This window comes from Mytilus californianus, unplaced genomic scaffold (genome assembly GCF_021869535.1).
Source record: "Mytilus californianus isolate M0D057914Y unplaced genomic scaffold, xbMytCali1.0.p SCAF_7, whole genome shotgun sequence".
Lineage (NCBI taxonomy): Eukaryota > Metazoa > Mollusca > Bivalvia > Mytilida > Mytilidae > Mytilus > Mytilus californianus.
This window is the reverse complement of record NW_026262723.1, coordinates 102,888,222-102,905,439: the sequence shown is the minus strand read 5'-3', so window position 1 is coordinate 102,905,439 and position 17,218 is coordinate 102,888,222. Positions and strand designations below refer to the sequence as shown.

At 31.3% G+C, this 17,218-nt stretch overlaps 1 protein-coding gene across 5 annotated transcripts in view; it reads right to left on the bottom strand.

Annotated features, from left to right (window-relative positions):
- The window catches only part of LOC127707974 (PH and SEC7 domain-containing protein-like), a 28,394-nt gene extending 12,884 nt beyond the window's left edge, over positions 1–15,510 (bottom strand). For 4 of the 5 annotated variants that reach the window (XM_052212745.1, XM_052212746.1, XM_052212743.1 and 1 more), the window contains exons 1-7: positions 15,463–15,510; positions 10,116–11,535; positions 8,788–8,981; positions 2,596–2,654; positions 2,192–2,325; positions 1,567–1,666; positions 16–97 (exon numbers count right to left, since the gene is read on the bottom strand). In XM_052212745.1, coding sequence (XP_052068705.1) covers positions 16–97; positions 1,567–1,666; positions 2,192–2,325; positions 2,596–2,654; positions 8,788–8,981; positions 10,116–11,467 — 1,921 coding nt within the window. In that variant the 5' untranslated portion in view covers positions 11,468–11,535; positions 15,463–15,510. The remainder of the gene's footprint in view (positions 1–15; positions 98–1,566; positions 1,667–2,191; positions 2,326–2,595; positions 2,655–8,787; positions 8,982–10,115; positions 11,536–15,462) is intronic. The other variant, XM_052212744.1, reaches the window with a different exon arrangement.
- Positions 15,511–17,218: the final 1,708 nt, after the last annotated feature.

The window sequence follows — 17,218 nt, the reverse complement described above, 5'->3', positions numbered from 1 at the left end:
GAGTTTGGTTCTTACTTTTCTTTTTATCTGGTTCTTTGCAACATTTTCTCATGACGTATCCATGTTTAAATTCTGTAGCACGGTTTGGATCTGGTACCTGTCAAGAGAAAAGTATTTAAAATTTTAAAAAAGTTTGCTTTATAAATGTTCACTTAAAAAAAATCAAGATCAAGCTCTATTCTCACACTGAGATTTTACTTTTTTTGGTGTGAAGCCATAAGTTAAAGTCATAGCTACATTATTTAAATTAAAGATTAAAAATAAAGAGTAACATGTGTAAAGAGTATAAGGTCAAGTCAGTACTGTCAGACAGAGATGTACACCTTACAATGATTTTACAGACCCAATATACTGTGGATTCATTTATTTTCGTGTGTATCAATTTTCGTGGATAAAGAAAAAAAGACGTTTCGTGGTTTACGTAAATTCGTGGATTGCTGATTACAAAAAAAAAATTCAGATACGTAATTCATGGATTTCTTTTTGATTTAGGAGATCATATAACCTCCTTGGTTTGATCAATAATAAAACAAAGAAAAAAGAAGGAATTCATTGAAAAAGTTTTGAATTGTCAAAATCCTCGCTTGGTCATTGTAGGTTAAAGTGTTCATTGAAAACTTCTATTACAATAATGGACAGAGACAAATAATTATTTGTTTGTTTTACAATTTATAAATTCTTGTCGGAATTTTATAAGGCATTCAAAACTCTATGATTGAAAGCTCATTTCCCTAATCAGATATAATAAACAGTCATATAAGTAAAAGGTGTGAAAATAAATGTTCATGTCATAAACAATATTACCTATGGGCAATATCCCCGTACTTAATCCTATTGATTTTTTAATCACCAGTAAACCAAGCTATGACACGATAATTAACAACTTGCAGTTATTTTCCATGAACAGTTTTAATCAATTTTAAAAAGTAAATTATCACTGATATTCGATATATCTATTATTGATTTAACCAAAATACTTGTATCTTCTTTCAATAAAAACTCGTGTTATGTTACAATGTTTATCGCTAGTCAACACTATACTAGAACTGCATAACATAACCGGAAATAAACATTTGACTCCATACACATTTCTCAGGATTATTCTTCGTTGAATTCTTAAATTCGTGGTTCGCTGTGACCCACGAAACCCACGAAAATTGGTATACCACGAATAAAAATGAATCCACAGTAGTTTAAGTTTTCACTAGTAATTAAGCAACTGTTATTAATAAAGTTATCATTAAAAGGTAAAAATTTACACCTTACAATGATTCTATTGATCAAATATAGTTATCATGAAATTACAATTTTAAGAAATTTGATTGAGAAATAATGTGATTATAAGGTATTGGTATGAGCTCAAAGGACTAAACATGTATCTCCCTAAATAAATGTTACATCAACTTTGTAGCACAATTCATTTTGTATACACAAACTAATGTTGTTATATCCAGTACAATGCCACCTTTATTTCACTGCATCAAATTTAAGATAATATCTGAACAAAGTTTGTTTTTTGAAAATTTCTACCACTGTGGTTTATCTTATTACTGTGTTTAAACTTACATCTAAATATGGATTATGTCCTATGGCACTTTGTGGCATTGTAGCTGACACTGGTGCCATCTTTTCTTCCAAATGATTTGTCTCTTCTTCTGGGTAGTCTCTGTAAACAAAATAATTTGAAATGGAAAAGAAAGTATAAAAAGGACCTATTCTTATAAAATTTCCCATGTTTCGTGATTGTTTCATTTTTGTTTACTGTATGATGTATTGGTATGGGAAGAAATTATTCCAAAATTATAACTGATTCATTAATAATTTATGAAAGACAGTTTTATGAATTAAATATGGAAGTCTACTGGTCATTTTAAACTTGTGTACCACTGAATATATCTGGTTATATTATGATATTCATCTTAAATTGCCAATTTATTAAAAGCACTTTTTCATATTTGGGGTGTGCCTGAGACAGAGGTATCATACTTCAACGTTAATAAATGTTCACTTATTATCAATGTTTTTTGTCTAAAATAATGACTTAAATTGTAAAATGCTCCATGTGAGCTAGCCCATTTAATAGAAATAAAACATGTTCTTCTTTGTCATCTTAGCAATATAAACTACTATATATGACTGCTGACACTTTGTTTTAAAAAAAGTAAAATCAAGAATATTCATTCAAACTTACAAAGCCCACTCAAATGGTTCATGTTTTATATTCTGGTATAGAGTCTTAAGTAATTCTTTAGGGAAATTTTCCCCATCGTTTAATTCTGCTAGATTGTCAATAAATTCTGAACACGTCATCCTTTTTCCTATATTCTGTAAAAAAAAATAAGCAAATATAATATTAAACATAATTTTACATAAACCTGTTCCAATGATCCTTAAGTATATGTAATAAGTATTCCAATACAATGGTCATTCTGATGTATAAAATATAAATAAAAAAACACCTTCAATATATTATTTCTGACATTCTGATTTGGATAAGTGATGTATAGGGAACTATAGACTAGTTTCAGGGAATATAAAGATAATCAGGTTATTCAACAAGACAGTGTTTCCTATTTCTGAAACAAATATACTTACTGAGCCATGTAGATCTGTGTTCAGTAACATTATTGCACATGTTAAAGTATGACAGGAATCTGTAGAATAAAAGAAATTAAATCATTAATTTATTGTTTTCTAATAAAATATGTGAGTCTTCCAATAAAGACAAGTATTTCCAAATTATATAAGCAAAAATGACAAAGTCCATGTTTTGGTATGAGAAACCCCAAAAAATCACTCAGATTAAAATAAAATAAAATGGCATGTACACAACTTCATACGTAAGGTTGGTGGAATTCTGTTTTCAAAGAGTTGTGGATACAAAAAGTATGGTACAGACAATGATGATGCAAGAAAACAGAAGTACACTAGTGATCCCTATCTGTCACTACAGCATTGGTGTAAGCATGGAAGTATTATATTGACAGGAACTACAACAATTAATTAGCACTTATTTATAACCCAGGTAGCACTGTAGAAAAGATATGGAAACGGTCTAATTAGTACGCTATCGTTAATTTCCTTTTGTGACTATCTGCGATGCCGCGGTCATAAATTGACCCAAGATACTTCTTATCAATCATGTGGTCATAAACTGACCCAAGATACTTTTTATCAATCATGTGGTTTTTATCGAGAAGGGTTAACATCAATACCAGTCGGAAAACACCTTTGCCTATTTCAATCGCGTCGGTTGACCTTTATTCATAAACAACTTATTTAAACAAATTGATTGATGCATAAAAAATGAAAATCGGTCAAGAATTAATTATACTACAACGTTTTAAAATAGTAAGTGAAATTATTTTATTTCTTCAGGGGTTAAGTTAAAACTGTCATAAGGGTGTTCCGGTTACTGCCGAGTCACCCAAATTTTCCTGATATAAAAATACACTGTGACGAATCGATACACGCTGGTGTGTAGCCCTAAGTCAGGAATCTGATGTTCAGTAGTTGTCGTTTGTTGATGTGGTTCATGAGTGTTTCTCGTTTTTTATATAGATTAGACCGTTGGTTTTCCAGTTTGAATGGTTTTACACTAGTAACTTTTGGGGCCCTTTATAGCTTGCTGTTTGGTGTGAGCCAAGGCTCTTTGTTGAAGACTGTACTTTGACCTATAATGGTTTACTTTTATAAATTTTGACTTGGATGGAGAGTTGTCTCATTGGCACTCATACCACATCTTCAATATCTAAATAACGTGCCATGTTTCAAGTTAATTAACATGTCATTAAATTGCGCGCAGGATCACAGATGGCCACAGACCACAACTAATTCCCCTATTAGTTCTTTATAACGTTTTGTTGCATTAAAAAAATTTACCTGCTTTTTTTGTCAAATCTTTTGTGTGTGTAATGTACAGTACAAGTCCAAAAATATCTCCAACTTTCAGAAAAATTGCATGTGTACATCTTACAAATGTAGCCAATACACATCCATACCCCTATAGACAAGTCAAGAGATGTTCCGAAAACTGTAAATATTACCTTTTTGCACCTGGCCTAATCACTCTTTCCATATCAAAATCAGTTAAAATAAAACATCCAAAAATTTATTTCAGCTCTCTTCTTTCATTTCCACCCCATAAAAAGTAAGAAATGTATGAGAAAGGGAAAGAAAAAAAAATAAAGAAAAAATACACTTTAATTAAAGGGAACTATATTTGTGGACAACGAAAAGCGGGATCATTAATTGTGGTCTGGGGCCTATTAGGGGTCAAAAACTTGACCATTTCCAATAAAACTTGGCATGATTTAAGCTTAGTGTATTATGAGACAGTTTACTCAGTTTCAAAGCCATATGATATCAATTATAGAAAATGTGGCCTTTTTTATATCTGAACTTTGGTTGCTGAATTGTGACGTTGAAATTGAACAATTTCAACTATCAAAGTTTGGCTTAAAAAAACAAACAAAAAACAAAAATGTGCACTTTTTAATGTCTCTATGTATAAGATATTATCTATTTAAAGTAATAGATAGCATACTGAATGTATCAGACTTATAAAAATTGGCAAAAAGTTAATTTTATATGAGCCTGTGCCAAAAAATAGAGGTTTTCAAATGAAGCGAGGCCTTATATGAAATGTAATATTTTCCACATACAACAATTTTCTGAAGTTGTTAAGTTAAAAAAAAACCTTCTAAATATCATAAATGTACTTTTCATGGAAATATAAGTTTCAAATAGCATAACACATGAGGATAACATGGTCTTAAGCAATGTCAAGCTTAAAAAAACAAGTTGTCAATTTAGGCCGTTCCCCATATTCACATATTAAAAAGCATATAAATGATATGGGAGATGGAAATATGCTTCTTTTTGCTCAAATCCTTGCTTAGATATGATGAAACAAGAAGCCTGGATGTAACAAGACTGTTGCTTTCAACTATATGTGTAGACAGTATGGTCTGATGCAAATTTTATTCACTTTACTGTTTAAAACCTGCATGAAATTTCAGCCTCAAAAGGCCAATATTTTTACCACTAGCTATCCAACAGAAGAAATTAAAGGTAGTCTGTGAAACAGACAAGGTAAAACAACCAGTAATAAGTGCTTTTGATACAGATTCAGTGAAATCTGTTTAAAGGAATTCAACTTTTATGTGCATAGAACCTCACATTTCACTTGCTTCGTACGGACTGTTAGACTTTGACCATTAAAACAGCACATTTTGCACACTTTTTATGTCTTTATCTACTTTTCTTTCTGTTCAGAGTTAACAAATGAGTAAAACATCTAAATTAAATACCACAAAGACAAATAGAAAATCATAAAAATTCGTAAGGGTTCCGCGGAACCCAGTGTCTCGCCTACTTTTTCTGTTAATCGCAGGCTCAACAAAAATGAGGAAGTAAATCAATAAAAATATTCCTCTTGATACTATTTTTTGAATGTAAGAAGCTTCTGTCCAAGTTTGGTAAAAATCCAGGATAGTTTATGAATCTAATAAATGTTTAAAAACTTAAACTGCAGACTGAATGTAATGTTAACTGGAAGAAAACAAAATTTCCTTCTAGATACTAGCATTAGATCATGAACAAGCTTCTGTCCAAGTTTGGTACAAATCCAAAATAGTATAAGAAAGTTATTAAAATTTAAAAAACTTTAACCACAGAGTGAATGTGTTGTTTCCTGGCAGAAAATCTAAGTCCATTTAAAAGTAAAATACGGAAAAAATGGAATTTTATTTTTACAAAATTTACTTCTAGATTCTAGCTTTTGATCATAAACAAGCTTCTGTCCAAGTTTGGTACAAATCTAAAAATAGTATAAGAAAGTTATTAAAATTTTAAAAACTTTAACCACAGAGTGAATGTGTTGTTTCCTGGCAGAAAATCTAAGTCCATTTAAAAGTAAAATAAGGAAAAAATGAATTTTTTTTTTTACAAAATTTACTTCTGGATACTATCTTATGGTCATAAATAAGCTTCTATCCAAGTTTGGTAGAAACCCAGGATAGTTTAAGAAAGTTATTAAAATTTTAAAAACTTTAACCACAGAGTGAATGTAATATTTCCCGGCAGAAAAACTAAGTCCATTTATAAGTAAAATACGGAAAAAATGGAATTTTATTTTTACAAAATTTACTTCTGGATACTATCTTATGATCATAAACAAGCTTCTGTCCAAGTTTGGTAGAAATCCAGGATAGTTTAAGAAAGTTATTAAAATTTCAAAAACTTTAACCACAGAGTGAATATTTGTGGACGCCGACGACGACGACGACGCCGACGGAATGTAGGATCGCTATGTCTCGCTTTTTCGACTAAAGTCGAAGGCTCGACAAAAATCTGTCAGAGAGAAAGTAAGCATGCTACTTTTGTAAAAATATTGAAACAAGTAAAAAAGCTACATTTCGGGCATATTAGCTGAAAAGTGACTTTTTTACAAAATTTCTATCAAATAAAGGTGGAAATCATTTATTCTCATGTAGTTTGACAAATTAATTCCAATAGATCATTCAGAGAAGTTTTCAAAGTACAAATTCAAAACTTGCTGAAATGCACCTCTTAGGCCACAGACCACAATTAATTCCCCTATTTGTTCTTTATAACGTTTTGTTGCATTAAAAAAAATTTACCTGCTTTTTTTGTCAAATCTTTTGTGTGTGTAATGTACAGTACAAGTCCAAAAATATTTCCAACTTTCAGAAAAATTGCATGTGTACATCTTACAAATGTAGCCAATACACATCCATACCCCTATAGACAAGTCAAGAGATGTTCCGAAAACTGTAAATATTACCTTTTTGCACCTGGCCTAATCACTCTTTCCATATCAAAATCAGTTAAAATAAAACATCCAAAAATTTATTTCAGCTCTCTTCTTTCATTTCCACCCCATAAAAAGTAAGAAATGTATGAGAAAGGAAAAGAAAAAAAATAAAGAAAAAATACACTTTAATTAAAGGGAACTATATTCGTGGACAACGAAAAGCAGGATCATTAATTGTGGTCTGGGGCCAGATGAAATGTTTGAAGTCGGGTTGTATAAGTTCCTGTCAATATAATACTTCCATGGTGTAAGGTAATCCAATAATTATTTAATTAGTTAAATAGTTATTCCCCGAACGCTACAATTGTTGAGGTTGTTCACCAGCCCTGCTGATTTGGATGAAAATATCCGAATTGATTCACACCAGGTGATCTTTTATTAGCCAATAGATTTATTCAATTGTACTGTTAGGTATATTATAAATATATCTAAATTTTTAACTATAATTAATACTGTAAATATTTTTAACATTGTATCCTGTTTAAAACAGAATATTTTGTGTCATGTATATATATATATATATATACAAGTCTAAATTGAAAACAACGTTCTATCCTATGATTGCGTTGGATAAAAACCGCAATTTTTATACGTGTGCATGCAAAACAAATTTCTTGGTAGAGGAGTCTAAATACAGCACAAACAACATTATCCAAAAGACCAAATGAGTGAAAAAGTATATTTTAACAAAACGCATTTGACTAGCAGGTCGAACAACTGATGTTCTTAAACCCTGCTGACTGCCATTGGCGATTGCCAAATAAACGGATCACCGATGTAATAAATGGATCTCAATTATAAATTTAATACTAAACAAAAAAAACAATAAACTTGCGGAAAAGATGGTATACCGCAAACAAAAGGTGCAAAGATTTTTGTACACCATATCCGGATTTCGACAATTAATGTCTCTTCAGTGATGTTAGGAATCGAATACAAGTCTAAATTGAAAACAACGTTCAACAACGTTCAAACCTATGATTGCGTTGGATAAAAAACGCAATTTTTATACGTGTGCTTGCAAAACAAATTTCTTGGTAGAGGGGTCTAAATACAGCACAACAACATTTTCCAAAAGACCAAATGAGTGAAAAAGTATATTTTAACAAATATATATATATGGATTTTTTGAGTCTGAAATAAAGAAAACTTATCTTATCTTATTACATGCATTAAAATTAAACAATCAGTGTTCTGCCCACAAGTTTTACAGAACATCCTGGTAAACAGGAATTTTTTAGATAACATCTTTTTTCTAGAAATCATAGCATCACGTCCATAACACAATGATAGATGGAATCTACAAATGCATAGGAAAATCATTTCAGATAGCATCCTATTCAAGTAATAAAGCATTGCATTACAATGATGCTAAAAGTTCTTGGGGAGAAAACTGAAACAATGTTTGTTTGTTTGTTGCTGATAAACACCACTTTCAGTTCCCTTGGCTATATAATGGCTGACAGTTTTTACTGGAGAAGGACGCTGGAGTGCCCCCAGAAAACCACAGATCTTTGACGAAAAATGGGCTAGCTTGTTGTTCTGTGTGAGCCAAGGCTCAGAGTTGAAGGCCATACTTTGACCTATAATTGTTTACTTTTTACACATTGTGACTTGGATGGATAGTTGTCTCATTGGCACTCATACCACATCTTCTTATTTATATCCCAGTCAAATAAAATTGAACCCCTTACCATGAGCAGGAGTCAAACTTACAACTTGATCAGTGGAGATGAACTACTTATATCACTCAGCCACAGAGGCCAAAAAATTAAGCAATGAAAAATATTACTATTCATATACTTTTGATTTGACAAGAAATCAGTTTTCACAGTGTTTTTTTTTATAAAAATGTTCAACAAAAAGTACTTCTATTATGTTTCTGTGTAAGTCCTGATTGTTCTGGTCAAATTTATATAAAGAACCATATGTACTACTAATTGACCCACCTTCTGAATTATAAATTCCTGTATTACATTCACAATAACGTCTGGAGAAATGTGCCAGCACTCTCTCTCGTTCCTGAGTTTCTCCAGATAAACAAAACTGCTGTAAAAATTCTCTTAAAGCATAGTCTAATGTACAATCCCCAAAAGAAAATAGTTTTAAATACTCCTCAGCAACCAAAGTACTAAAGTCATTTCTGAAAAAGAAGTAAGTATAGATAAACATACAAATAAGTTGTCAAGTTCTAACTATTTGAAAATTTATCCATTTCTGTATATAAAATACTGACATTGTGACTGGAAAATATTCACATTTTTTTGGCTTTTTGTGTATTCTTGCACATATAACAAAAACAGTAAAAATAATATCAAATACAGATCTAGATCATACCAATAATTGCAGATTAAAACAAAAATCTGGTGGAGTAAATAGACATTGCATTTTTTTTTATTTGTACGTACATACATCAAACAAATGTTTAGAAAAGGCAATCACATGCAAAATTGTCATTGCCTAACTTATACATGGAACTTTGTTCACATTTTCAGTTTACAAAGGTTCACAGGTATATTAATGCATTTTAACATTATCATTTCTTCCTCATAAAATTACCAAAATGCATAAGTCTTTTCCTTAAATGTAATGTGCTTTTAATTTTGAGATACTTTTAAAATAACAATCTGTCGGTAGGCCATTTTGTACTAGAACAGTCTTTATTCCTGATTATTTAAATTGAGTTTTTATTTCTCACATTGAATTTAACACAGGTTGCCTCTTTCTATATAAAGGTATATGCAGGTGTCCCACTTGTATTCATTGGTCACTTTTTTGTATGTCAAATAAATCAACGGGTGCAATTTCAAAGTAGTATTATTAAATATATTACTGGGTAATAACTTCTTTGTCAATGGTTTATAATGTCCATCTTCTGAAAGGATTTCTGTAAATACTGTAAACTGTTTCATTATCTAATTGATATGAACGATCCCATGTAGACAACATCTTTATCTGTTGAAACTTTTATTGACACAAGTTAAATAATCCTTTCACATCTATTAAGATATCACAGATTGTATGTCTGATAGCCGAAAAATGTATGAATTGGTTATGAATTTGCTATGACATACATATGTATGTTTAGACCAGGTCTTATGCAAAACTTTGATAAAATATATGAATGGGGTGTGTTTTTTCAACTTCAGCTGCACGTCTGTACCAGGAATTTGAATGTTGAGATAGCCCCTCCCATTGTGAAATTTAAACAAAGAAAAATACAACAATATCTAACATTACAAATGTATCTTCAAGCTTTAATTATAAGATTCCTTACTTTTTACTTAGATGTCTGGAGACATCAGATTTTCTGAAGCCATCCAACTGATACAACCTTTTAGCCAGTCTTTGTGCTGATGGTCTATCAACACTTGTAGAAGGTGGTTGATATTCCAATAAGTTTGGATCCCGTGAAGGATCAAATGAGTCTCTATCTGAACGATTAGATGATATACTACTATCAGGAGATTGATTAGATATATCTTGTGGAGAACCATTATAATGTTCAGATGAAGATGGCCACTGTGAATTATTATACTCATTCAAATTGTCTGTTTTTAAGGCAAAATCATCATTCTGTACTCCTCTACCTTTTTTCATGTCAATATTAATAAATCCGGGAATAAACGCTTTGTCACTACTGCGATGTTCTGGAGAGTTATGTAGACTCCTGGATACTTGATCATCTATTATTTCTATAGATTGTGAGCCACGTTGAGGTATCTGATCTAAGGAATACGCCATATTATCATCAATGTCAATATCTACAATAGCAAATTCACCATCAGATTTAAGTTCTTGACTTTTGCTTGGTCGTACATACTGCTGATGACCAGTCTTGTCCAAAATAATTTTTTCTGCACTTTTGCTAGTCACTATTTTTGATTTTTCTGATTTCTCAACTTTTACAGGTTTCTGTGAACTATCATCATCTGAATTTTCATTATCAATGAATTTCATATTATCATTCAAATTTTCCTGACCTTTTACATCTTCTTCATGAGGTGAAATTAACCCTGAATCACCTTCATTCAGTATAACAGTTTGTTCAGAAATGTCAGACTTCATGTCTGATGATACTGATGATATAGTACTGCTAGCTGCAGATGACTGTGACTGACTCATCACATCACAACCAGTATTTGACAATGAAGGAGCACTTTTCGTTTCCCCGTTTTTATTAGAACTTTGCAGTTCAAGGGTACTGGAAGCAGATAACTGTCCCTGATCTTCAAAACCTGATTCTGCAGACCTCTGAAATTTTTTATCTAACTTTGGAGAATCCTCGATTAAATCATTACTGTAGTGAGATGGGGCATCCATATCAGCTGCAACACAAGAATCGGAACTGTCAGAAGCATTCCTACTTGATGCATCTCGTCTTGACTTTGGTGATGCAGTAGTTCTAATGATCATATCCCCTGTCATAAGGAATGTCTCAAATCCTTTATCTTTCTTCCCGTTTTCCTCCTTAGAGGTGTTCCCATTTTCTACTTCAAAATTAGATTCTAAGTTTCCATTAACATTTTGATCTGAGGTTTTCAATTCCAAGGATCCATTTTGCACAACATTTGTGGTTTTGACAGGGACAGGGATACGGGACAGACCGTGGGGAGACCGGTCAACCATGGCAGGAACAGCATAGGTCCTGTCTAACCTTTATCTACATACAACATGGTATCTATCCTTACACAGGCCTACAATATAGAATACAACAATAAAGCAGTGTAAACGTAATATATATTTATTTGTCTAAATGTATTTATTCAAGGAATTTCTGTCTTTCCTTACTCATTTAAAATAAAGTTCAACTTTGTTTATAATAGCAGGTATACATGTAGGAGTTTTTTAATTAAAAGTCACAATTTCAGCAGTTTTCAGAAAAACATTTCAGAACATACCCGGAAAACTTCATCATCATGGGCTTTTCCTTATGTGACCAAGTGCAAGTCCTGTAGTCAGTACATAGTTGACGCATGATCATAATACAAGGAACTATTTTTAGAAAGTTTTGATATCCCTGACAGATTTCTAATTGATAAAGTTTCCTGTTTTCATGTATATATACCTAGAATTATCAATAAATCAAGAAACAGTACATACAAAGCTAAATACCATGTATACTGTGGATTCATTATTATTTTTACGGATGTTGTGGGTATAGATGAACAACTAATTTTTACAGATGTCGTGGGTAGAGATAAACAACTAATTTTTACGGATGTTGTGGGTAGAGATGAACAACAAATTTTTAAGGATGTCCTGGGTATAGATGAACAACCAATTTTTAAGGATGTTGTGGGTATAGAGGAACAACCAATTTTTAAGGATGTCATGGGTATAGAGGATCAACCAATTTTTAAGGATGTTGTGGGTATAGAGGAACAACCAATTTTTAAGGATGTTGTGGGTATAGAGGAACAACCAATTTTTAAGGATGTCATGGGTATAGAGGATCAACCAAATTTTATGGATGTTGTGGGTAGAGAAGAACAACCAATTTTTAAGGATGTTGTGGGTATAGATGACCAACTAATTTTTACGGATGTCGTGGGTAGAGATGAACAACTAATTTTTATGGATGTCGTGGGTATAGATGGACAGCTAATTTTTACGGATGTCGTGGGTAGAGATGAACAACTAATTTTTACGGATGTCGTGGGTAGAGATGAACAACTAATTTTTACGGATGTCGTGGGTAAGAGGTGAACAACTTATTTTTATGGATGCTGTGGGTAGAGATGAACAACTAATTTTACGGATGTTGTGAGTATAGATGAACAACTAATTTTTACGGATGTTGTGGGTATAGATAAACAATCAATTTTTAGGGATGTTGTGGGTATAGACGAACAACTAATTTTTACGGATGTCGTGGATATAGATAAACAATCAATTTTTAGGGATGTTGTGGGTATAGACGAACAACCATTTTTTACGGATGTCGTGGATATAGATAAACAATCAATTTTTACATATATCTTGGATATAGATAAACAATAAATTTTTACAGATGTCGTAGATATAGATAAACAATCAATTTTTAAGGATGTCGTGGGTATAGACGAACAACCAATTTTTACGGATGTCGTGGATATAGAGAAACAATCAATTTTTAGGGATGTTGTGGGTATAGACGAACAGCCAATTTTTACGGATGTCGTGGATATAGATAAACAATCAATTTTTAGGGATGTTGTGGGTATAGACGAACAACCAATTTTTACGGATGTCGTGGATATAGATAAACAATCAATTTTTACATATATCTTGGATATAGATAAACAATAAATTTTTACAGATGTCATAGATATAGATAAACAATCAATTTTTACGGATGTCGTGGGTATAGACGAACAACCAATTTTTACGGATGTTGTGGATATAGAGAAACAATCAATTTTACGGATTTCGTGGATATATATAAACAATCAATTTTTACTGAGGTCGTGGGTATAGATGAACAATCAATTTAAATGTTCAACACAGTATAAATCTCTCTTGGGTTTGTATGCAAACTTTGGCAAAACCTCAAAATAATCAAGTATCAACAAAAAGATAATTTTTCTTCAATCCACGTTGAAGAAAAAAGGGTGATTGTTGGTGATTTGGATTGTTTACATTCTGGTTAAGGACCCTATCATTTAATACCTACAGAATAAACAGAGATATTCAGAGTAAATCACCAGAAATCCCTACATGCATTCGATGTGAAAAATCTCCTACAACATGACCAAGAGTGATTTTTAACTGAATCACCTTGGATGTGCTATATATATATATATCCCTATCTGTTGGTACATGATCATATAGTAATAATGTAATAATAATGTGTCCTGAAATTGGATATACAATGTACAACTATGTACATAAAAGATTAGCAAATATAAAATTAAATATAACATAATTTTACAATAATTATGCACCAAACACCAATGTATGATTAGAACCCTGAGTTTATGTAAACTGATTCATATACACAAAAATTTACCTACAAATATACATATCAGAAGAACCCTCAATTTAGAAATAACTTTTTATTGTATTATGTTATATATAATCCAATACAAATGTATAAATTATGATTTCATTATCCTCTTTGCAATAAATTTAATAAAAGTAAATATACATAATTAATTTATTTCTGATGCTCAAAACTTAAGACAGTCCATTTTGACAAGAAAACAACTCAAAAAAGTTTCATTTATTGTGTTCACTATAAACTTTACTAAATTCCTTTTATGACCCTGGTGTATAAACTGTTACAAAATGGTACGTGTATATTAACAAAAAGACACTTTTTGTAGCTTTATTTGTACTGTAAATTCAGAAAATATTGTGTTCATTTATTATTGCAATTGTTGAAGAATGGACAAAAATGCCAGTTTAATTATTGCGATTTCAGGAAAATCTGCATACAGATATATGTATCATATATCAGAATGTGAGTTCTTATTATTGCGATACTCACCCAGTCACATTATTCGCATTAATAAAAACCTCACAATGATTTCTGAATTTACAGTAATCAGTAGGCTTTTCTTTTGTTATTACTATATCAAAGAACACTAATTAGGGTTACAGCAGTGCATCTACAGTATTTGTTTTTCTATTTTTAAGAAAAAGTTATAAAGTCCTAGGAACTTCCAAAGTTATAGTTTTGTTTGGAAATTTCAAGTTGGGCATTTTAATTGCACGATTCGTCAGTATTGCCTTTTTTTAACAGGTTTGCAGTCTAGGGGGACCTGGGAATGCCTGTTACAAGCAGGTGCTCATTTCTTGGTATGCACTTTAGACAAGATTTGATGGTATATATACTGTATATATGTTGCCAGGATGTATCAGAGGCAGGGATTCAAATCCCGCTGAGGGAAGAACAAAAGTTTGCTAACGCAAATTTATAATATTATTTCCAATAGAATATTTGTTCCAACAGGAACAGATTTTATGGCATAGTTTATAACAAAGTGTCCAGTGGAACTTCTATTAGGCGGAACAAATATACGTTGACAAAGATACATATATCATGTATATAGTGATCTGAAGACAAAACATCAAATCAAATCAAATATGCTTTATTTAAAATTTGCTAGATTAATAGCAATAAGCTGTCATTGACATTCAAAAACAATCAATTATGTACAAAGGTAGTCCTAATAAACATGATAAATATGACGTCTTGTACCAATTTTTATATTTATAAGCTAGACATCTTCCTTCATAGCGTCCAAGCAAAAAACAAAAAATAAACCTTCCAAGATGCCATAATCATTCTGACAAGCAAAGAGGAAGAAAAAATATAGAAGTTTTGATGAATAATAATGTGGGCTTTCGTTAAAGTAAAAATAAACAAAAAATATTCTTTAATTTCTTAAAATATGTCCCACATAAGACAGATAGTAACTAATTGAGAGGTTATCCTTCGTCAGTGGGAATGTTCCCACTCAGAAGAATCCTATGATTAATTTGTTGACAAAGGCTTTGTTTAGAGGGTGGATAATTTTAGATGGGAGGTGATTATATTCGATTATTTCAGTGTTACTTAAAAAGCTTCTTATGGAAACATGAAAACTGTATAATTCAATTGAGTTTAGCAGGATTTGGGATAAATTACACAATATTACCAACAGGAAAATAAGCCACTTCACCTATTTCCTCCCAGGAGCGAGTAATAAAAGAAACGGTATTCGGATTACCGGATTACCGGAAGTAAAAATCTAGAAGCATTCGAAATTTTACTCCGGTGTTACTGGCCATCCGAAATGTATTAGATGATCTTATATATGTCTCTGTTACCACCAACTCCATTTCATATGATCTTATATAGATAAAGAAGTTTCTTTTCAGTAATAATGAAGAAATTATTTCACAAAGAATGCATGATTATACGTAAGAAGGCATTATGTATTATCAGGAACATATATATATTGACAGCCAGGAACAAATATATTGATAGATATATATATGCTGTTCCCAGGTATTATTAAACTTTCTGTAGGGAGATTAATCAAATTTTAATAACATTCCTGCTAATTTAATACTATTCTCAGAAGTGATTTTTTTTCTTCTAGAGTGGGGCGCACATATTCGCCGGGGACACAATTTCGCCGTTTTGTGATTTTGAGGTGTAAAAACTTCAAAGGATGGCTGAAATGGAAGAAATATGCCGGTAAATTATATTTTTATAACAAATATGATTATTTTTTAAACTGAGACAAAATGTCGGCACTTACCGCAAAGGACCGAAAAACGGACAACGATTTTCGGCCAATTTCCTGAATGAAAAACACGATTTTAAAGAAGTATTTCTTAGTAATTCTTTGACTGATTGCCCTAAATTTCAGTTCTTTACACCTTTGAAATGTCTCTTATTCATCTATAATGAAATTGATTTGATAAATATTGTTTAAAGCTGCAGTTATTTGGTTTTAAATAGATGTGTAAAAACGGCAAATATGTGTCCCCCTTTGACAAAACATCAGGAAATTTCAAATTGCCTTTAATCTAACTTTTCAGATGATTTTTTTTCAAAGAAACACGTTTTCAAGCTAAGAATATTTTGCTTTTGATGTTAAAAATGTATCTTCATATAGAAATATCAGTATACTTCAAAAACATAAAGACCCGAACATAAACTGCAGAAAACATGGAAAATTATGGCGAAAATGAGCACCCCACTCTACATTGTTAAGAGTATGGTAGAGTGAGTTTTGTCTGAATTTTAACTTTAATTTGAACTTTATATATTGACCTTTTTGTGTCTGAAATAAATTTTGTCTTAATTTTTACGTATTTTGTATTATCAAATCAACTAAAATAAGTTTTATTTTAAGTCGGCAAGTAAGATAATAATACAACCCGGGACATAATATATTAACTATAATAGTCCCAGATACAACATAAGCTCTGAGCAAGCTTTTGAACCGACAAACATAATAAGTTTAAGACATGCATATCATATACAGAGACTCAGAGTGCAGACACAATAGGACATCACAAGACATACACTAGTTTACACATATACAATTGTCACATAAAATGAGTAGTCTAGCATAAAAGCATATAGAATTAAGTTAAGCAATCACATAAAATATAGCAATTAAAACTATTATCACTCAAAATAAGCAAAAAACTGTAGCAGTAGAATAAAATAAAAATAACAAACAAACAAAGGAATTGTATGTTTTGTTGGGTATGCTGCTGCAGTATACATGTATGGATTGAAGTGTGGTCGATATTTATAGGCAACACAGGAACATGTTTTACCATACATACATAAAAAATTGTTTTCATACCTTGCTGTTTTCACTTGTGGTATCTGTAAAAGATTAGAATACCTGAAATTATATCTATGGCGTTGTTTATTAATAAGTCTGATAA